The sequence below is a fragment of the Callospermophilus lateralis genome, chromosome 5 (genome assembly GCF_048772815.1).
Source record: "Callospermophilus lateralis isolate mCalLat2 chromosome 5, mCalLat2.hap1, whole genome shotgun sequence".
In the NCBI taxonomy this organism is placed as follows: domain Eukaryota; kingdom Metazoa; phylum Chordata; class Mammalia; order Rodentia; family Sciuridae; genus Callospermophilus; species Callospermophilus lateralis.
Window position 1 is genome coordinate 130,745,077 of NC_135309.1, and position 22,510 is coordinate 130,767,586.

The 22,510-nt window shown below is 43.0% G+C and overlaps 1 protein-coding gene and 1 non-coding gene across 3 annotated transcripts in view; one reads left to right on the forward strand and one right to left on the reverse strand.

Annotated features, from left to right (window-relative positions):
• Myo10 (myosin X) overlaps positions 1 to 22,510 on the reverse strand; it is a 206,216-nt gene that overhangs the window by 21,477 nt on the left and 162,229 nt on the right. For both annotated transcript variants that reach the window (XM_076857320.2, XM_076857321.2), the window contains 8 exons: positions 14,780 to 14,904; positions 14,556 to 14,670; positions 12,578 to 12,684; positions 11,268 to 11,501; positions 10,591 to 10,636; positions 9,043 to 9,909; positions 8,105 to 8,228; positions 4,195 to 4,438 (listed from right to left, as the gene is read on the reverse strand). In XM_076857320.2, coding sequence (XP_076713435.2) covers positions 4,195 to 4,438; positions 8,105 to 8,228; positions 9,043 to 9,909; positions 10,591 to 10,636; positions 11,268 to 11,501; positions 12,578 to 12,684; positions 14,556 to 14,670; positions 14,780 to 14,904 — 1,862 coding nt within the window. The remainder of the gene's footprint in view (positions 1 to 4,194; positions 4,439 to 8,104; positions 8,229 to 9,042; positions 9,910 to 10,590; positions 10,637 to 11,267; positions 11,502 to 12,577; positions 12,685 to 14,555; positions 14,671 to 14,779; positions 14,905 to 22,510) is intronic.
• Trnaa-ugc (transfer RNA alanine (anticodon UGC)) lies at positions 7,166 to 7,238 on the forward strand. Its single transcript has one exon. It is a non-coding gene; the product is annotated as a tRNA-Ala (tRNA).

Below are 22,510 nucleotides of genomic sequence, written 5' to 3' on the forward strand. Positions count from 1 at the left end.
TGAGACACAAGTCTAAACATGAAGTTCACTTATATTTCTTTTACACCTTCCACACACAGCCAGAGTTGTTTTATCTTTGGGTACTGGGGATCAAACCCAGGGCCTCTCACATGCTAAGCATATAACCTACTTCTGTGCTAGACCCCGAGTTCCCTGGAGGTAGTTTATAAAGTATTTTTAGTATATGTTTTGTCTATATTTTGACTGTGACCCATCACATGAGGTTGGGTGTGGAATTTTCCACTTGTGGCATCATGTCAGCACTCACAAAGTTTGGAGCATTTTGGATTTGGGGGTTAGAAATGCCCAATCCATACACACATACTTATGATGAAGCTTAGTTTGTAAATTAGGAACAGTAAGAGATTGACAATGGTAATCAACAATAAGCACAATTCTAACAACATACTGTAATTAAAAGCTACATAAACAGTCTCTCCCCCAAAATATGAAATTTTCTGTTTAATATTTTCAGATTGCCGTCGACCACAGGTAAAATTGTGGATCGTGGAACCAGGATTTGGTAGGACCACTGTACCTCTATCAGCCTTTTTTAATTTTTCTCTTAGAAATGATGAAGATTCTTGTGACCTCCAGGGGGAGCCAGGCTCCTCTCTGACCCCAGGAGCAGGGTATGGTGTTGTGTGTGTGGTATCCCTTGGCTTCTCCAGAGAGGGCCTCTTTTACACTGGCTACACAGTGCTTTTCCCCTTCCGGTTCTAGACAGGCTTTCCTGTGGCTCCCATCTGATCTCTTTCCCTACTTTATAATGGCAGCTATGATTTGATGTGTCCCCCAAAGCTCAGGTGTTAGAAACTTCATGCCCAATGCAACAGAGCTGAGGAGAACCTCTTAGGAGGGCTCCCCGGCTCATGAATGGATTCATGCTGATCATTAAAAGACCTGAGGCTGCAAATTAAATCTCTTTTTGCCTTTTCTTCCCCTCGATCTTGGACTTCTCAGCTATGAGACAAATAAATTTTTGTTCATTACAAATTAGCCAGTCTGAGGTATTCTGCTACAGCAGCCCAAACACACTAAGATAACAGCTTTCCATCCCAGTTAAAGGCCTAGGCTGCTGTCTTGATGTGGTCCACCCAACAGGGACACACTATTTCCACCAGGGGCCACTGGGTGAAGAGAGGCCTTTGGTATTTTTGGATCTCACCATCGTCTTGATCTTATCCCTAAACAACTCCTGAGATGCTGGAGGGTGAATTAACAAAATCAGGGTAAAACACAAGCAGATGTTGGCACCAGATCAGAGATGGCAGTATATTTGATGGAGAACAGTCTTGGGGATAAAGACAGCTTGCTTTGACACCTAAAGCAGTAGAGCTGCTCACAGTAAAAACTTAAACAGTCTAACTGGTAGAAAGACCATTCTAATAAGCATATTGCTATAATCACTGAAACAAGGTAAATATATTCTTTTAAAAAATTAAGATCAGAATTTGCAGATGGGTCTGTAAGGCCTCCTCTGGGTAGAAGGAGAAACATGACCCAGTGGGTCTAGCAATGCAGTCTCCTGGGCAGGGAGATGATTCCCAGGAAAAACTGACCTGCCTATTGTTCTTGGATGACCCACTTGTCTCTTAGGAACTTGGGTACCTCGTGTAGAAAGTAGGGGTAAGACCCTGTGATCTAGCTGTGAGGCCAAGGTTCTGAACCACAGTGGTCCATCAGAATCCTGGGAAGCACTCATAACACAGGCAGGCCCAGGGACTCAAAAGCTTCCCCTGTGTTGGCAGGGCTCCAATCATGCAGCTAGGCTCTAATTCAGGACTCCGCCCAAAGCCTCAAGTTCAAAGTAATAAAGCAAACACTTAGGAGATCTTTGTTTTTACAGCCTGAATTTTAAGAGTAGGGAACATCTTCTATCAGAAAGCAAGGAAGGTATTAAAAATTACCAGGATGACATGGGAAAGACAAGGGAACATGGAGAGGCATCCCTGTGAAAAGCTGCAATGACTGAAAACCCACTAAATACATTAAAATGCACGAGCTCAACTGATACTTGGATACTTGCCATCAGTGGAGCATGCAGGGGAACCCACTCATTTTCCTGGAAACTGGGGTGAGGGGTGGGGTTAAGCATTTATGTTGCCTTTCCTAAACAAACAATACCTTAGGACCATAACTACCAGATTAGAAGTTTCTCTTAATAGAAATCTTCTAGGTAATAAATGAGTACTGTTGGCCCTGTGTGTCTGTGGTCTGCTCAACAGCAGGTTGAAAATATTCAGAAAAAAGCCTGTACCTGTATTGAACACGTACTTGCTGCTTCTTTACATCATACCCTAAGCAATACAGTATAACTATTTACACGGCATTTACATTTTAGTTATTATTTATAGAGGATGTGTAGGTTACATGCAGATACTGTGCCCTTTTCTACAAGGAACTTGAATTTGGTGCCCCTGAGGGGCAGGGTGCTCTGTAACCAACACCCTACAGACTCTGAGGGATGACTAGCACCATTCTGTGACCCCTAACAGTCTACGGCCATACCCCTGGATATGCCAGGTCATGTTTGTTGCCCCTGAAGAATTTCATGCTCCTAAGCGACAACTGGAAAGAGCCCTGCCATTTATGGAGCACTGGTGTGCAGAAGACTTGAACTGGAAGTCTAACAGCCAATCCACAGAAGAAAAATGAGAATGAAGAATGTGTTCAATAAGGCACTGGCCTGGCGCCAGTGAGGCCTGGAAATCAGTGGGCCAATGAAGTTGTTCAGCTGCAGCTAACTAGTGGAAGACACCATGTGGGGAGTGGGGTGTCTATCAAGCAAGAAACCTAATGTCAACACCTATGACAAAGTCCAGACCTCGTTTGGATTCTGATTTTAAGAAAGAAACTATAAAACCAACCTAGACCACCTCCATTTACGAGACAACTGTGGGAAATTGGAACAACTGGAGTTTCATATTGGAATTTTTTTTTTTTTTTTTAAAGTACCAGAGGTTGAGTCCAGTGGTGCTATACCACTGAGCTACACCCCCAGCCCTCTGTATTTTTTATCTGGAGATGGGTTCTCACCAAGTTGCCTAGGCTGGCCTTGAACCTGCAACCCTTATGCCTAAGCCTATACATCTACAAAGGGCTGGGGGTGTGGCCCCAACTATGAAACCATGAAGAGGAACGTCACAGTATGTGGGCTGAGAGTGGGCAGTGAGGCTGGAAGGGCTGTGCCATGCGGTGGACACTTGCTGTAGGACTCGCACTTGAATTTCCAAAACACCTAGACTGGTTCCTAGTAAGCCCAAAGAAGCAGCCTGGAAAAGTCCAAAGTGCTGCTGCTTTCTGCACTCATGATTTGTCCTAAAGCCAATACATAAAAGACCTTCCTCTCCTCATTCAACTTTCCATTGCCCATGAGTAATTTTCTGAAGTTACTGATGCTGGCTGATGAGAAACAACATTTCATTTTTAAGTTGTATGACTTCGGGGTTAGTTTGATCTCTCCAAGTTTACTTTACCACTTACTTAAATATTTATAGTCGCTCAGTTTTGAGTGGAGTACGGTCACAGATCACTCTTAAACAAATTCGCTTAGTACCTGAGTACCCAAGAAGATAAGGTACCCTTAGCATCAACAGTATTTTCTAATAACATTATTTAGTTTTTAACAAAAATAACAGGCCCTTGATAATCCAAAGTCTTGGTTCTCTAAAGGGTGGCAGAAAGAGTGGTTCCGTGGGACTCAAAGGCTAGTCTTGCTCCTCTTATTGCTGGGAATGGGGAGGGCTAGCTAGAGGACATAGGTAGAAGATAGATGACCCATTTCACAACACTGGCAGTCTGCTCCCAACTTAGCTAATTAAGCCAGAGCGAGGAAGAATTCAAAGTGCCAGGGTAACCCATGAAAGGACTCTCAACCAACAGCTGCAGATTCACACCATTTTTCCTGCATGCGAACATAATTCCAGTGGGTTAACTGTACATTCAAGGGGCCACCTTCCCAACGAGAGATCTATGTCTGAGTGTAACCACAAAAGGCAAACTATTCACAAAGTCTTAAATTCCTACTAATTCAATGCACTGAACAGAATTATCAGACTCAACACCTAGTGGAGCCTCTTACTGCAAGAAACGTGCACAAGGGAGCACTCTATCCTTTGGTGCAAATTAACAAGCAGTGCATAGCAGTGCACAGCACCGCCCAAGGGCCAACACTCAGGCTCATCTACTTACTTGGCTGTCCTGACTTCCAAGGTGCCCTTGAGCTTCTCCTCGCTGTCATTTTCGAAGTACATGAGCTTGGACTGGCGGAGGACAAACCAGCGCTTCTTCCAGTTTCTCCTGGACAGGGTGGAGGAGCCGCCACCTTTTTTGTGCAGCCATCCTTGCTTGAGGGCCTCCTGCTTGGAGCGGAACCACAGGAAGGTTTCGTCCTTGAGGACACACCAGCGGCGCTTCCAGGAGTTCATTAAGCCACCTGTTCCCCCAAGAGGAAGTTTTAAAGGAAAAGGTTTAAGAAGTCAATCACATAGGAGGACAATTTCTGTAACAGGTCTCAAGGCACAGACAGTCTTTAACCGTGCCTGGCTGAGCTGAACTCAGAAACCCTTCAAGGAAGGCTGGAGATGCTGAGTCCAGTCTCACAGCAGCTGGATGCCCCTCCTGACGGACTAAACAGCGCTGACTCACTGAGCTGAGAAGACTGTACCGAGCACACAGAAAGGCAACAAAGAATTGACACTCCCACCCAGGACTGAGTCTAGAACCATTTCTGTGTATGGATGATGGTGGCTTCCAAATGCCCCCCAAAGTGGGGAAGTTATTTTAAGATGGTGTCCTTTATATGTTTCCTTCTACATCTGGTCAATGTGGAACAAGAATTCCATCATTTGGTGATAAAGTCTAACAGAGAACAAGAAAATATGGTGTTTGAGGGCGATAGCTCAGTAGCAGATGGCTTGCCCAGGAGGCCCTGGGTTCAATTCCTAGCACCACAAAATAAATAAATAAAGAATTTAAAAAATATAGGGTATATATGTATAAACATGTTTTTTTTTCAAAGAGCATTATCTGAAAATGGCTTAAAGGAGAAGCTATAAGATGACATTATTAAAAAAAAAAAGCCGAGAAATTGGACCTTAAAAGAGAAAGTTCATCTTAAATTTGTGTAGTAGTAAACTTTCTACCTGAAAATTAAAAGAATATACAGATATCTATCTTTCACAGAATTAAAAAAAAAATTCAATACCCTTTCCGCAGGACAATTTTATCTTAGTATTACAGATTCCCTGAGGATGCTTAAGAGTGACATCATACCATGACTGTTTAAAAACCTGTTTTAACTAGTATACTGAAGGACAGAATCTACTTTAACACTTTATTATGAGACTTCTCATATTTCAATCTTTGATCACCCAGTAATAAAAGTAAGAGATATTTGACATGGATAGTTAAATAAGCAAAAATAACACTTTATAGATTGGAAAACGAGATCTTTCCTCAAGGACTGGGACAATGGTTGTGTAATTAACCCTCAGACCAGAACCAACGAGGTGGTAGAAGTCCCCTGGCTTTGCTGCAGTGCACAGATGCCGGCTTTCTTCACCTCTGAATTGCTCTCTGCTTGTCTGGCTGAGATCCCTGTGTGGTCACACTCCAGAGCTGTTTCCTAACCAAGAGCAAACTTGCCAAGGACTCCCAGTGAAACATTATTACTATTTTTTGATTTGTGACTTTAATCTGGGTTTCTCAAAACAAGTCCAAAGGAAAACCGTAGTACAAAGTTGTTCTGCTCGTTAAATGATCGCATTCACCCTCAGCTGTGTCAAAGACAGCATCAGTCACCACAGCAGCCCTCACCACTGGTGTGGAACCTGTCACTCCTCTGTTCCCAGAAGTACCAGTGCTAGCCCTCCCTCAGGATTCTACATGTTCTTCTGATACAGCATCACATAGAGAAACTGACCAATGCTGTTAATTTCCTAACTGCAAACACCTTTAGTAAGCTATTTGGCTGGTGAAACCTCCTCCTTGTCCATGAGTACAGAGTGCTGACTGTATTTTCTTTTCTTATGGTTTCTCTGAAAACTCTGGGCACTATTTTATTCAAGAGTTTGATAAAAATTAATTGATACTATATTTAATCAGTAATGTACTTTTATAAGAGATACTCCAAAATAGTTACCTTTCTGAATTCTGATTTAAATGTTCTACTTTCTACTTTTTCTAATCGTTTAGTTTTAGTCAGACAACTATGTAATAAACCAAAGCTACATAGCCACATATTTTCAGTTGTTTGCCTGTTTTGTTGCTGTGGTACTGAGGATTGATTCAGGGAGTATTCTACCACTGAGCTACACCCCTAGTCCTTTTGATTATTTATGTTCACACAGGTCTCACTAAGCTGCCCAGGCTGGCCTTGAACTTGTGATCATCTTTCCTCAGCCTCCTGAGTAGCTGGGATTATGTGTGTGCCACTGTGCCCAGCTTCAATGCCAATATTGCAATCAACTGTGATATTATAGGAGACTTTAAAGCAAATTTAGAGAACTAGAAATTAATTTGGGGAAGGAATTATATCAATAAAAAGCTTATATTTATTCTACCTGAGAAATGTCTAAGAAAATCTTTAGATGCCATGATTAAACATTGATTGGATCATTAGGTTCTGATTTGTGATTACATATTTTCACATATCAGGGGTTCCAATGTGGGTACACATCTTGATTAAGATCCCCCAATGTATTTTAACACTCCTATAAAAACCTTTAGCAACCAGTGACTTCAGGCAAGTCTCCCCTAAATCAAACCTGGTGGGGGTTTTGTGAGCACTTTGGATTTGAGGCAGAGGATGGAGAACTTAAAAAAGAGAAGGACTGATATTAATCATCAGACTCCTGTATTACAAAGGCAGCAGACATAGCAAAAATAAATCAAATGAAAAGAAAACCACAGGAAAGGCAGAAGAAAACATTAAGGAGGGCAAAAGACGACATATGGAAAAGATAAATATGCCAAGAGCTGAGAAACAAACTGGAAAGGAAAGAAAGCATCCCAAAGCAAAAACTACACAAACAAAAATCAAGAGGAAACAGGGAAAGGAGGCAGAATAAAAGTTTCTCAAGGGAAAGAAGAGGAGAAAAAGGAAGAATGAAAGAAGGAAATAGCACTAGAAAAAAAAGTGAAAAAAAGGACTGGAGGGGATGGGGATATAGCTCAGTTGGTAGAGTGCTTGCCTTGCAGGCACAAGGTCCTGGGTTCAATCCCCAGTACCTCCACCCCGCCAACACATACACACACAGAGACTAGAGAAGACAAAACACTTGATGGGAGAAAGCAGGAAAAGGAGAGAAAAGAAAGGGCAGCAGAGTCAGACAGCACCAGGGGAGGCTGGTTCCTGTTCTGCCTTGTCCCCACGTTCTTGACTTTCCCATTGAGTCCAGGATCATGTGAGAAATGAGGGTTCCCTCTTGGCCACCCAAGTAAAACTCCTACCAAACAGTTTTTCTTTTTGCCTGCCCCTGAGAGGCTGGGAGAGCCAGGAACAGGAACAAGGCATGAGTGCCAGGTCCTAAGTAAAACATTTTCCAAATGGTATAAGGCTTAGGGTTCCCAAGTGCTAAAGTCCAATATAGTATATTCAGCATTTAATAGCAATTAAAGGAAAATCCTCTTCAGGAAGTGAATGCTTTAAGCAAACTGTGGCCCTGTCATATCTTTAATCCTTGCCCCCCAGAGCATCACCTTTTTAGGTTCTCTAACACCCTGTGCATGAGGAAATGCAGTCTGTCACTTCTAGCCATAACAACACACACATTTGTCTTTGTGTGTGTGAGAGAAAGAGAATGAGTGAGAGGGGGCAGCAACAGACAGGAGAGAGGGGCTGAAAATGAACTCAGTGGTTGCAAACTCTTTGTCCCATCACTGTGGACCAAACCAGGGGTGCCAGAGCCATGCTCATCATAGCAAGACCACAACCATCCTTAAGCCAACCCAGCATGGTGTTCCCATTTGCTTAAGCCATATAACTCTAAGGAGAGGCACAGTGGAGTGGCTTTCCCAGGCCCATCAACCAGCTCAGGGAAGGCAAAATCCATTTCCCACTGCTGTACCTTGGCCCAGGCTCTGGGGCTGTAGGTCATACCTTTCATGTACAGAAAGCTGTGGAAGTAAGGCAGTGTAACACAGCTATACACAGAGTCACGCCGGTAAGAAAGTTCATCATCTGTATCGAACCTGGAGTCAAAGTCTTCTTCGCTATCTTCAAACTAGAGAAAGAGGAAAAGAGAACATTAATGTTGAGAAAGGATGGAAATCAAGCAATGGAAATACCAGCATAGGTAAACATCAAAAAATGACAGATCAAAAAGTTCACTCTAAGCTCATAACATTACAATGGAGTGTGGCAAAGGAATTCAGAATAACAAAATACTAATTTTTAAGGTCAAACTGTCAGTTGAACTGAAACCTAAAACACAAGATAGACTTTAATCCAAAGGCTTGATTCTAAAAAGAGCACTGTTCTTTAAGGGTATAATTTTAATCAAACCATGCAAGAGTTAAATCTCCTTTAAATTACTATGCTAAAACACTTTCAAGTCTTAGAAAGTAAAGACAGCATTTAATGCATGACCAAAGGGGGAAAAATGAAAGTAAACTATAAATAACATTAGAAACTGGAAAGAGCATTTTTAAACTAAAAAATTCCTCCCTTACAACCAGTACAAGATAACATCACATAGTGTGGTATGGATTGTGAAGTTACTGTAAAGAAAGTTCTCAATATGCCCATGGCCAGTTTGATTCCAGTTTGGGGTGTGTCTGCAGCAAAACAAACCTAAGGCTCCATTTAAAATGCCCGTTTTCTAAGGTCCTGGGCAAAATTCAGTTCTGGGCTCTGGGCTCCAACCATCACCAGCACATTAAAGTATCACTTATAATTCAAATGGCCTTTGGAAAGAGAAAGGGGTTTAATTACCTTCAAACACAGGACTCTGATCTTTGGTTCTAGATGTGTGTCTTAAGGGAACAGATGACAAGGGGGTGAGAAGGTGGAGCACTTCCATATCCCAAGCTACTCACCGAGGACTGCGCCCCTTCGGAGCTGAACCGGTAAGCCCCAGAGCTGTTGTACGTCCCCACGGAGCACCGGTAGTCTGGGGACCACTGGCTGCCATAGGAGTTGGAGAAGGTCACGCTGCTGCCAGAGGTGATGGCGCCATCCTCGTAGTCGTCCTGGTCGTAGTCATAGTCGCCGTCTGGGGAGGGCAGATCCCCAGTGTTCTGGGGCATGCAGTAGGTGGACTCGCCACTGGACGAGTCATGCACGGAGGGGGCGAGCAGCACCGTGCTGTCCGCGCTGGGGCTGGTGGGCACCACTGTGTCATTCATGTAGGGGTCTTCCTCGGAGGAATCGTCGCTGGTCCGGATGCCACTTGTCCGCTGATCCGAGTGGCCGTGCTCACTGGGGTTGGGGGAGTCCTTGAAGGCGTCGTCGTCGGCCTCAAAACCCTCATCCACCTCCTCCTCTGGATAGGGCTGGCTGAAGTTGAAGTTGGGCTTCTCGGCGCTGGCATTCTCGGCAAGTTCACTGAGCTCGCCCGAAAACTCGCTGCCCACAGACAGGGACCGCTCGATGTTCCGCACGCACTCGTCGATCTCGTCGAAGTTGAGGGACTCGAGGAACTCCTGCGCAGCCCGGCACGCCTCGTCCTCCAGGCGCCGGAGCTCCTCATCCCGCAGCTGCTGCAGCTTCTGCAGGGAGGCCTGGGTCAGGGACAGCTCCTGCCGCTCCTTCATGCGCTGCAGGTCCTCGATCTCCTTCTCCAGGCGCAGGATCTCTTCCACCTGCTTGTTTTCCTTCTGCTTCTCCAGCTCCCGGGTCAGTTCGGCTTCCTTGCCACTCTTCTGCAAGGCCGCCAGCTCTCGCTGCTTCCTGGCTTCTTTCTCCTGAATACAACGGGAAGGTGGGTTTTAGAATGTCGCACTACCAAAACCCACCAGCATCTTCCTTCTTTTCAACTATGATGAAATATGGTCGCCATGGCCTGAACTGTGCCTCCGTACTGCTCAACACCCCAGGATGTGACTGTACTTGGAGACAGCACGTATAGAGAGGTGACGGCTCTTAGAGTGGGCCCACATCTGACCTGATGGTGCCCTTATAAGAAGACATAAGGACACATAGACACCTTGGAAGTGCAAACATAGAGGAGAGCCCATGTGCCCACACAGCGAGAAGGTGGCCATCTGCAAGTCCAAGATATGAGGCCTCAGGAAAAACCAAGCCTGATCCTGGACTCCCACCCTCCAAAACTGTGAGAAACTCAGTTTCCATTGTTTAATCCACTCTGTCTGTGGATCAATCCTAGCAAATAATACAGCGGTTTTCCTTGGCTTCAAGAAACTATGCTATTGTGATCACAATAAAATTTGACAATCACAAAGCTTTCCCCAATGGAAACATGTAAGAAAATGAACCATAAACTGAACCTCAAGCTGTTCTTTCCTTCTACCTATCTATCTATCCTCCCCCCCACCCCGGCCCCCCAGTTTTCATTCCTACACTCAGTGTTTGCAGTGGGAGGGAAGCAAATAAGGGAGAGGCCAAACTGTCACAGTAATCATCACCTGCTGGGCACGGAGCTCTGCTTCTCTTCTCATTCTCTCTTTTTCTCTAAAAATGGAAAAGAGAAAAGAAGATAAAAATCAATAATAATTATAGAATGATTTTTCAGCAAGATCTACTTTTTTTTTTTTTTTTTTTTTGTGGAACCCAGGGCCTTGTTCATTCTACCACTGAGTTATATCCCCAGTCCAAGATGTAATTTTATTTTTTATTTATTTAGGTACCAGGAATTACACCCAGGGGCACTCAACCACTTAGCCACTTCCCTAACCCTTTTTATTTTTTTTGATTTTAAGACAGTTTAATTGCTTAAGGCCTTGCTAGTTGCTGAGGCTGGCTTTGAATTGCAATGCCTCAGCCTCCTGAGTAGCCGGGATTACAGGTGTACACCACCATATCCAGCAAAATGTAACTTTTAAAAAGCTCTGCTAAATGCAAGTTAAGAAATATGAAGAATGTAGCCTCTGCCTTTGGCATGGTCCCTATTCTATGTGTGAATAGAAATATGCACAGAACTGGGCTTCAAATACTGCCAAGGAATTTTACATTCCAGATGCCAAGAATTCCTGTTTGTTTCAATAGTAGGTTCTGCAGTGTCCACTGGGAATTCTTGAGAGAGATTGAGCATAAAACTCAAAATGTGTCCTGTTGTTTCATTCAAGGAAGAAAGACTTCGCACCTTTCCTCTTCCTCCTGTTTTTTCTTTTCTTCTTCCTCCCGCTTCCTCTTTTCTTCTTGTTCCCGCTTCTCTGCCAGCAGTTGTCTGTAAAGTCTCCGGGCAAGCTGACCTCTGAGTTGCTTCTGGAACACTATGGCTGCTTTTTTCAGGTGCAAAAATCTCTTCCTTAGAAGGAAGGCTCTATAATTCTTCTGTATTGTCACTACACCACAAAGGACCTTTCTGTATTGCTTTCTGCAAAGGAAAAGAATAGCAGTTGAAGTAATGAGGTTGTGAGTTATTCAAATGAGCTTCATTAAGGTTTCAAGACAAGAGGAGAGAACTTAGTTTTGAAATGATACTCTCATCAGATACTTTCATTAGGAGACTGGAGAGAACAAGGAGGCCCTTTGGCTAAAACAAAACAGAAGAAAACAAAAGAATAATAAACAAAACAAGTCAGAACTCTATCACTATCTTGGCTAAATAAACACAGAACCCCTAACACTGACTTCCAATTGCCCAGCAGGAAGCTGGGTAAACAGAACCCAAGTAGATATGATATATTCTCCTGTTCATATGAAAACAAACAAAGCAAAATACCATCATAGAGAGCACTCTATTTCAGAAAATGTGGTTGTGTGGTTGTGTGAAGCTTCACATGGCCTGCTATTACACACAGTGGAGAGAACTAAAATGCAGTTAAAAGGAGGTGCCTCCTTCTCCAAACAACTAGAGAATACATGGACAAAATGATACAGGGTGGGCATCCCTCTTCTAAAAACCTGAAACTAGTGCTGACACAATGCTCAGAAAGTTTTGGGTTCTTGATGTGGAGGGCATGCTTAGCATGTGGGAGGCCCTGTGTTTAATCCTCAGCACTGCAACAAAAAGACAATCAGATTCTGGAGCATTTTAGATTTCAGAGTGTCACATTAGAATGCTCAACCAGTACAGTGCATGCAAACATGCCAAAATCCAAAAATCCTGGAATCTGAAATTTTTCTGGTCCCACGCATTTTGGACAAGGTACAGTCAACCTGCAATACCAAAGTAAACAGAGGTGCTGTGGCTTCAGCATAGGATGCAGTGCAACTAGGCAAATAATTTAGGCATCTCGGTAGAATCCTCTAATGAGAATTGCAACCGAGATGTCAAAAAGTGGCATGAACTCTTTCCTGCTTCCGCCCAGGTCAGGCTTATTGGGCTTGGGTTGCTTGTGTGGCTACTTAAGAGGCCTGACCTGGGACACCCCTCCATGCCAATGACTCAGGTTACCCCAATGGAGCCACACCCCCTTACAGGCCCTCTCCCCTTGGCATGGCTCTTACCGTGCCAAATAGCCCAAGATGTGGGCCCGGATCACCATGGCCGCCCGAGTAACTTCTTCTTCCCGTTGTTTCTCCAGCTTCTGCTCCAATGATTCCCGAAGGAAGACCTGCCCAGGAGGAAGTTGCACGTCAGAAGAAAGGAACTTGGTTGGGGGAAAGAAGGCATCTCTGAGTTAGGACTGTTGTTTGTGGGCAAAGCTTTTTCCTTCTCTTTTTGTCTACTGCAAATTCATAGGGTCATGTTTTCTAGAAAAGTGCTTTTTAAACTTCCTGCCTGCCATGGAGTAATTATGTTTGTGAAATCCAATAAAAATAAATATTTTTTTTGTTTAAATATATACAAAAGGCTGGGTGCAGTGGCACACACCTGTAATCCTAGCTGCTCAGGAGACTAAGGCAGGAGGATCATTATTTTGAGGCCAGCCTCAATAACTCAGCAAGACTCTATCTCAAAATAAAACTTAAAAGGGTTGGAGATGTAGCTCAGTGGTAGAGCAACCTCAGTTCAATCAATTGCCAGTTTTGCAAAAATAATAATAAAATATATATGTGTGTATATATATATATATATATATATATATATATATATATATATATATATATACACACACACACACATGTGTATACAAAAGATTCAAGTCTCATTATTTTTGTTATTATACTAGATTCAATAGGCATAAAATGACTATAAAATTGCTATTGGAGTTTCTAAAGATTTATCTCACTGTGGGCCAGGACATGTAGTTCATAGTCCAGCACAGTCCCTTCAATCTTGAGAAGACAAGAAAGGATGAAGAATCAGGAAAGTTGGATAAAGGTTATTCTGCTATGAGGAGGAAATCCCTCCACTCTATTTGTATTACAATGTATCAAGCCCAGGTCCTTGAAGGGCTGCTTTACCATTTAGCTATATTCCCAGCTCTTTTTGTTTTTTATTTTCAGACAGGACCTTGCAAAATTGCCCAGACTGGCCTCAAACTTGTGATCATCCTGTTTCAGCCTCTAAAGTCCCTGGGATTACAGGTTTGCACCACTGTGCAGCTGTGGGGAAACCCTCTCTTCACACCTGTTAAATGATTATAATCAGAGATCTTGGCTTTAAAAACTTATATGTGCATAAAAATATCGACATTACAAATGCAATTCTGAGGGCCGAGGTGCAGCTGCAGATGGGGTGCTTGCCTGGCCTGTGAGAGGCCCCAGGTCACATTGCATTGCATGTGTAGGGGTGGGAGGATCAGGCAGGAGGACGAGCTCTTTGGAGAGGTAATCTCCACTGCCTGCATTTCTGTGTGCGGAGTCATATTTGTGTCTTTCCCATGTGATCAGGCCCTGGAGGGCAGTTGGGAACAAGTGAGGTTTTGGCAATTCCCTGACATAGGAGAAGAGGTCGTTCAACTGATTTCATGGCTGATTTTTGGTGTTCAGGCTAGACTGCTTCCTACTTATCTCTGTCCAGCATAAGTGGCTTAAGGCCTCTGCCACTGCAACATGTTCCAAAGCAGATTTTACTTCTCACTGTCTGGACCGAGCTTTTGGCAACCTGCAGAATTCCAAACTGCCTGCTGGCTCTTGCACAGCAGCTGCTGCAGTAGCAGCAACACCATCCAACATTCAGTTACAGAAAGTTAGAACGGTTGGGGCGCGGGGGGTGTGGGGGTTCATTTCTGGAAATTTGGGAGCTGCCTCGTCCATTTGTGACCCTGAGACACTCACCAGCCAACATGTGTCCTCTGCTTGAATATATAGGAGAAAAGTTGGGACGAGATGTTTCAGTGTGTCTCCTGAGGAAACACTGTCCCTGATGTCAAGGACTTCACATAAAACAGTGTTTGGAAGACAAAAGATGGCAGTGGATATGGCAACGTGAGCTTCTTCCAAATACTAAAAAGCTAATGGTGAGCAGTATCTCGGAACACTATGCCTCACGGGCATCACCCTACATCTCTCTGGTGTTTGGTTGTCTCTGTCACTGTACCTTGGTCTTCCCCAGCTGCCACTCGCTGTTGGAGGCGTCGTAGAGCTGCAGTAGTGCTGTGCACTTGCCCCGGACATCCTCCGGCAGAGCCAGGTTCCTCATGAGCACTTTATACCTGCAATGCAGAGATGGGCACTGTCACCTTGAGCTAGGGTTACTTGTTTTCTCCCACCCCTTTGAAAAAAAAAAAAAAAAAGAGGATCATCCATTGAGCTCTCTCTTGCCTTTTGTAAAAATCCTGAAAGGGTCTTCGGACCGCATACCCGGCTTTGCGAATCCGCACCGTCTCCAGCATCCCAGAGTACCGCAGCTGGTTTAGCACAACTGCCTGGTCAAACTGGTCTGGCATCTAAAGCACAAGAAAGGCGAGATGCAGCAAGATGACACAGTCAGATAAGACGGTGCTGATACGGCCATCCTCACCACTGCCTTTCACGAGTGTGCACACATAATTGTAGAATTTTGAACAAAATACACAAAAACACAGGCTAGAAATTGAACCCCAGTGGATGTACCACCTCTCCTCAACGACCATGCCAGCTAACCCTCCCGCTTCAGGAGCCTGCTTTCATCCTCTCCCTCTGTTTTGAAGAGAGTTCCAAACTTCATACCATCTCATTTGTAAATATTTTAGTATATATCATATTTTAATAACACCATTATACCTTAAAACTTACCAATAATTTCTTAACATAAATATCCATGTTCATTCAAAAACTTATCTCACAAGTATCATGAATGTATCACCATTTTAAAATCTATCCATTTTCAAAGAATCTAATGTATCATAAATATCACTTTGTTTCACTTTTTGAACTTCAATTTAGGAGCATTTTAAAGTTACAGAATACAGTGAAAGTGAGGGGGAAACACACACACACACACACACACACACACACACACACACGTGCGCACACGAAGGGATGGGGAAAAGGGGACCAGTAATGCTGGCCAGTGCATAAAAGAGACAAAAAGAATTTAAATTTCCTCAGTTCTTAGTCAAATATCGCATTTATTGTGAGTCCCATACTAGACACCGTGAGCCCAAGAACATACAAATTAAAGACAGGAAATCAAATCAAGACTAAGCATTTGAAATGTGCTCTCTTCTCTGCTCAGCTGCCAAACAAATTGGCATTGCTTCCAGGACAATAGTTTCTTTTAGGATAAAGCGAAAAAAGTGGGTCATTCCTCATTTACAGCTTTTTTGAACAGCAATTCATTTTTTAATCCAACCACCCCATCCCCTTTAATTAACTTCTATTTTGTTATTCCACACGACCTTGAATAAAGGGACTGTAAAATAGAACCAAAGGATGTTATTGCTAAAAGGTACAAAAAATGCAAAGGAGCTTAATCTGCGGTCTTTAGCAAATGCAGTCAGTCACTAACACAAAATGAGGCTTAAAGCCATGATATCCTGCACACTTCCAAAACTAACAAAAACTAAATTTAAAGAATGCTCTGCACACCCTCTGACAGTTTTTGATGGAATAGCTGCTGTCTTCTAGCAGGCTGACTCCTCTCAAAAATTTCTTATACAAACAGGGGCCAATACTTAGCAGTATTCTGACCAACGCGGCCAAGAAATCAGGGCAAACAGCCAAAGAGCTGGGGCTATCTGATTAAGAATTGGGGCTCTCTGATTTTTAGTCTAGATTAAACTATCCTTAGAAAAGTAAGAGAAGCATAAAATATGGAAACAAAATGACTCCTGGCAGACCTTAGGCCGGGTCTCAGGTTTTAAAAATGAGGGTAGAGGTTAAGTAACTTGTTTTGAAGTTATTTGGTTCTGCTGCTTCTGTTCTATTTAACTTGGGGATATCAATCTACAAAGGATAGTGAAGAGATACCAAACGAACACTGAATAAAGTATCTGAATTATGCAACTTTTGTTAAGTTCGTAATATCAGAGAAACCCACATTTAGGAGCTAATCATCTGAGCCTCGGAGTTTAATTCAAAATCTCCAGCTTCCAAAAATCTGTAGCTCTGGCTGCAACTGATGCAAACAATTTCTTTAATTACTTTCTCCTCCAGCCTCTAGTTGAAAAAGTCCGCACAATTCCTTAGTTAGCTCTCAAGCTATTAAAACAGCCTGAAAGGTATTATTGGAAGGGCCTCCCCCTCCAGGAAGTTTGCTGTGCGCACTTACCATCTTCCAGGCTCTCCCGGGGACATTCCACCTTCGGTAGGGCTCTCAGGCCAAAATTCATATGGAAAACAACTGCCACACTGACCTTTTCCCCACAGCGAAAGACACGGAACAATAATGAACACCATTCCTGCGCTTTAAAAAGTGCCCGGTCGCCATGACAACCCCTTTCCACTCTCGGGCTAATTAGTGTGGTGTGGCTGTAGGATTTGATACAGCTCATGGAGGGGAGGGAGACAGTCGCTGGGAGCGGCTGCTACTGCCAGACTCCCACCACCATTGTCCTTTGGCCCCTTCCCAGCAATTTAACCAGGGGATGGGGGGATCTACAGGCGGACTGTCGCCCTGAGCAACCCACCCCGCAATCACGAGACGGGCAAGCCAGGCTTTCCATTGGTGCTTCTCCTTTTGCGGGGCAACTTCCTTTTCTGGTGAATTTAACTTTCAAAGATGTCACAGCTGGAGGCTGGACAAGAAGCAACTTAAAGGCTTTTAGCTTTTCAAAACTTTGCTAATGCACTCCAGTCTGGACTGGTAGCTAGTTTTCCAGAGCGGGAGTTTGCCCCAACAAAGACTGCCTGCGGTGTGCTAACAGTGACCTTTGGATGGTGACAAATAGGTTGGATTTTGGAAGGAACAGCTCTACCCCCCAGGCAATTATGGTCACAGGAGTCCCAGCTGGATCTGGTTAGTGAATAGTTATTAAACACCTACTGTGTGCAAGGTTTCCAGGTTCCTAGGGAAGATACACAAAAGGGTAGGAGGCTGGATTTTGTTTTCCAGGACCCTTAAGTTTAGGGGGGGTGCCCCGTATGACAAACACCACCATTCACATGGCAGGAAGCCCAGTATTATACCACATTAAAGATAATTTGTATCTTTAACACAAATTAAGTTCCTTGGGAACAAAGGAGAGAAAAGTCTACTGAAAGGCTAATGGCAGTGTATGGACTGGAACCAGAGCTTGGAGGAAGGGCGCTCCACTCAGCAAGAGCAGGAACAAATGCTGTGAAGCAGAGAAAGAACCTGCCCAGCTCAGTCTTCAGTCTGGGAGGGACCTGGGCTGAAAATGTGCTCAAAATGGATGGTGCTGTGTTCAAGAGCCACTGGCCACAGACAAGGTCAGACCTGTGCTGCAGAAGGAACCCCCTTGTCCACATAGACAACACTGGGAACAAGACCATCATCAGAGGGACAGCAGAGTCCGCTTCAAAACCATGCACAGCAGGAAATAATAGCAGCTATTAAGAAGTAAATCCAAATGAAAGACATGTTAGTTGACTTTGGGCCCTTCCATAAGGTTTTACTGAGAAAAAGAAGCTAAGCTCATTTCATAAAAGCAGCAACGGCCCTTCGCCACAACACCTGCCCCATCTTTGAGTGTGCACATCAATATACACATCTAGATAATGTCATGCAGAAAAGCAGGAAAGACATGCTAGTGTTAAGTCATTACTGAGTTGGGGGTGCTGCTATGGGTGGGGGCAGGAAGAGGTAGCTAAAAAAAAAAGGGATAGAAAAAAAAAACCAGACTGCACTAATAGAAGAAAATAGTCACACAGATAAAAACGAAAAATTCCAATACTTTGTATCTTTGGAGACATTTCAAAATAATAATTGTTACAATGGGAAAAAAATCAGACACAGGATGAACTTTGGAATGGAAGAAAGGAAAAGAATAGGAGAGTGTAAAAGGTGGTCAGAAGGGAGACTGGGAAAGTCACAGGAAACAAGAGAATGTCAATCAACTGATGAATGGATAAAGCAAATATGGTACACACCCATCTAATGGTATATGGTTGTCTACTGGCATCTGAGAGTGGGAAAGGGACCAGGACCCCCTGTGAATACCCAAAGTCTCAGATGCTCAAGTCCCTTATATAAAATGGCATAGTATTTGCATATAACCTACAAGCTCCCCTATACTTTAAATCGTATGCTAAAATGCTATGTAAATAGTTGGTAGAGAATAAGGACAAGGAAAAAATCCATACACATTCAGTACAAATACAGTTTTTTTTTTGTCCAAATTATTTTCAATCCACAGTTGGTTGAGTTCATGCATAAGGAACCCAAGAATACAAAGGCCACCCCCACACAGCACCTTCATGTTACAGAAATATGCTACAATATGACAACATCATGCCAAATGAAAGAAGCCAATCACCAAAGACCACCTGTCATATGATTTCATTCATATGAAATGAAATGTCCAGAATTGGGAAATCTCTAGAAAGTATATTAATGATGGACTGATGGACGAGATAGGGGTCCATATAGGAGGGTAGACAGCAAGAGAATCAGGGGGGTTCTCTGTGAGAGGATGAACATGTTCCAAAACTGACTATGATAATGGTTTCACATATGTGGGGACATTTTTAAATCCCTGAATCGCACATTTTAAATGAGTCAACTATCTGATCAGTGAATTCTATCTCAAAAAGTCTTAAAAGAAAAGAGTGTGTCAAAGGCCAGGGCGACACTGAGGCATTTAAAATGGCAAGAAGGGAGGGGCTTAAGAGGAAGTTTATGTCCTGGAGATGATCAAATACATCTAGCTTCAATTTATACTTGGGGTAATTGAATCCAAACAAACAAAGAAAAAAATTTGAAAAGCTTCCAGTTCTATAATCTGAGACAAAAAAAAAAAAAAAAAGACAGGAAATACTAGACAAAAACAAACAATTGATAACTGAGCACACTAAACTCTCCATAAAAAAAAAAAAAATCAATTGTGGCAAATCTCATCTCCTGCTGCTTAAAATTTATATAAAGAACCTCTGTCCCCAGTTATGTTGACAACTGGGGACAGAGGGGACACAAAGACCAGAGAGGGTGGTTTACATCCAAGAAGACAGAGTGCATGCATTTATTGAATCTGACTGCCCTGAATGTTACCCAGCCTTCCTTAATTTCATAAATATTGCATAGTGACTGTAAGAAGCACGACACCTGTCTATGGTGAGGGGAGGTCAGTCTGGCTTATGAAAGAAGACATGTGAACTGCCATGTTCTGCTGCCTTTTCAGCATTTGAGAATGTCAACCTGGGAACCTTGGGAGGAAGGCAGGAAAGGAGGTGGGTGAGAAACCAGCCTGCCACACTGGATTCACCACCAGTGCCAGCTAGGACTTCAGGGAGACCTCCCTCTACTCTCTGAAGACCTCCCTCACACACAGGATTAAGTTCTATAGTGCAAGAAAGCATTTCAGGTGATGATGGGGGACATCCAACACTATGGCTGAGGTGAGACTCTCCACAGCCCGCAGCCTCTGGAAGAGAACAATACTCAATACCTTTCACCTCACAGAGAGGGGAGGGCTTGCTGAGTAAGAAGACAGGGCTGAGAGGAAGTAGATTCTCATTTCACCCTGCTGTCATCCACTGTCCCTAAAAAGGATCTTCAGGGTCACTTTTTAAAAATTTAGTTTGGGGCTGGGGATGTGGCTCAAGAGGTAGCGTGCTCGCCTGGCATGCGTGCGGCCCGGGTTCGATCCTCAGGACCACACACAAAGATGTTGTGTCTGCCGAAAACTAAAAAATAAACATTAAAAAAATTCTCTCTCACTCTATCTAAAAAATAAATAAATAAATAAAAAATAAACTTCCACTCAACCTTCATTCCAACTCCACCATTTAAAAAAAAAATAAAAATCTAGCTTGAAGGGAAAAAAATAATTTTCTCTAGAAGAAATGGTGTGCTTTATCCGACTATAAATTTATAAACTGATCACTATATAGTTGACTGTAATTAACTTAACTTATAACTTACATTGGGCCAAGAGGAATTAAGGCAGGCTAAAATAAAGTGAAATTAAATATGGTGATTGACAGGGGAATTAAAAAAAAAAGAAGAAAAGAAAGAAAATGTACTGTATTGCCCATTTTGCCTTGGCTGACAAAAATATCTAAGTTGAATTTAATTTTCAACAGTAGCTATTGTTAACTAGGTTATTGTATTTTGCCTTAATCTCAGAATGAATTTTCATATAGGTTAATCAACAGATGGCTCAATTTCTTTATAAAGGATATATTATTAAGTCTAAAATAATCATAAATGTTTAAAAACATTAATGCTTTTTTAAAAAAGAGAATTCTATTATTCTAGCCTCAAAGATCTGCTATTCCTTATTCAACAATTCTGAAACTGAAGGAATTTCAAACCTTTCAATTTCAAGTCCTTTAATTTTAGGAAGAGATTTCAAATTCTTGACTTTAAATTCTTGAATTTCAAATTCTCAACAACTTTGAAATTGAAGGAATTTCAGATCCTTGCTTAGCAGCCCTGCAGGAACTACAGGCTGCTTTTGTTTTGTTTATGAGAATGAGGTGCTGATAGAAATCCTTCAACATAGATAGCATTGTAACACACAAACTTGACTGATGGCTTAGGTGGGTAATTTTATTCCATTTTGTGGCTTTTGGGTGGGTAGATAAGAAAACTGCAGACCAACAAGGAAAATGGTTTATTCAAGGGATTTAATATTGCTAAAATTGAATAAATAGATTGTTCAGTGGTAATGGCCATTGGTTTAATCCCCAACTCCAAAAGACAAAAATAAATCAAATGATGGAGAACGTATAGCAAAGAGTTCTGCATTTTTGAAAACTAATACTGAATGTCAATCAAACCTGTACACATCAAACCTATTTTCTTATCAACATATTTCTAAAAACAGGGTATGATTTCTTAGGATATAACTTTCAAAAGGATACATACTTCTTTAGGGGAAGCATGAGGTGGAATCTAGATACCTGGGCATGGTGACACACACCTGCAATCCTAGCTACCCAGGTAGCCAAGGCAGGAAGATCACAAATTTTCTGCTACCCTGGGTGATTCATAATCCCTGTCTCAAATAAAAATTTCCCAAAAGGGCTGGGGATGTTAACTCAGAAGTACAGCATTTGCCTAGCACGTATAAGGGCCTGGATTCAATCCTAGCACCCCCAAAGACAACAACAACAAAATCCCAGTGTGTTCTGTGTTGTAGTGTTCCCTGTAGCCATCTGTTTTCTGAAAACACATTCTCCCAGATTTTAGCACCAAGTGAGGTCGTAGGGACCAAACTGTCAGGTGCTGGCATGGTCTAACAGAAGTAATTTAAAAATACCAATTTTAGCTCATGTGGTGGAGTGCACCCATAATTCTAGTGGCCTGGGAAGCTGAGGCAGGAAAACTGCAGGTTCAAATCCAGTGTCATACACTTGGTGAGGCCCAAGTAATTTAGGAAGACCCTGACATAAAAAGAAAAAGGGGGGGGGGAGGGGTGTTAGGAATGTGGCTCAGTGGTTAAGTGCCCCTGGGTTGGTCCCTGGTCCCCACCCCTTCACAAAAAAATAAACAAAAATCCCAATCTTGGTGGGGGCTCCCTGACTGGCACCCATCTACTCAGGTGGCTGAGGTAAGAGAATGCCTTCAGCCCTTGAGTTTGGCGCCGGCCTGGACAACACAGCAAGTCTCCATCTCTAAAAAATCAAAAACAAAAGGGGAGGGGGTGGCGGGGGAGGCGAGACCAAAATTTGAAGACAAGGATAGGAAACCGGTTCACTATGTTGTGAGTTTAGCCAAATGTCAGTTTGCAGAAATGACTCCTGAACAAGGAAACTTCGGAAAATCAAACAGCAAACTCCAAGCAAATCCAGCTCCAGCCCTCTCATGAATGGCATCCTTATTTGCACCTCAGCTTCAGGTAACTGACATGGAATGCAGAAGTTCTTCTTTGACCCACTGTGGTTTGACTCCACTTGCATCTCTGTGCGCCCCTTGGGCATCTGCCAAGGGCCGACTTTAAAGCTGAC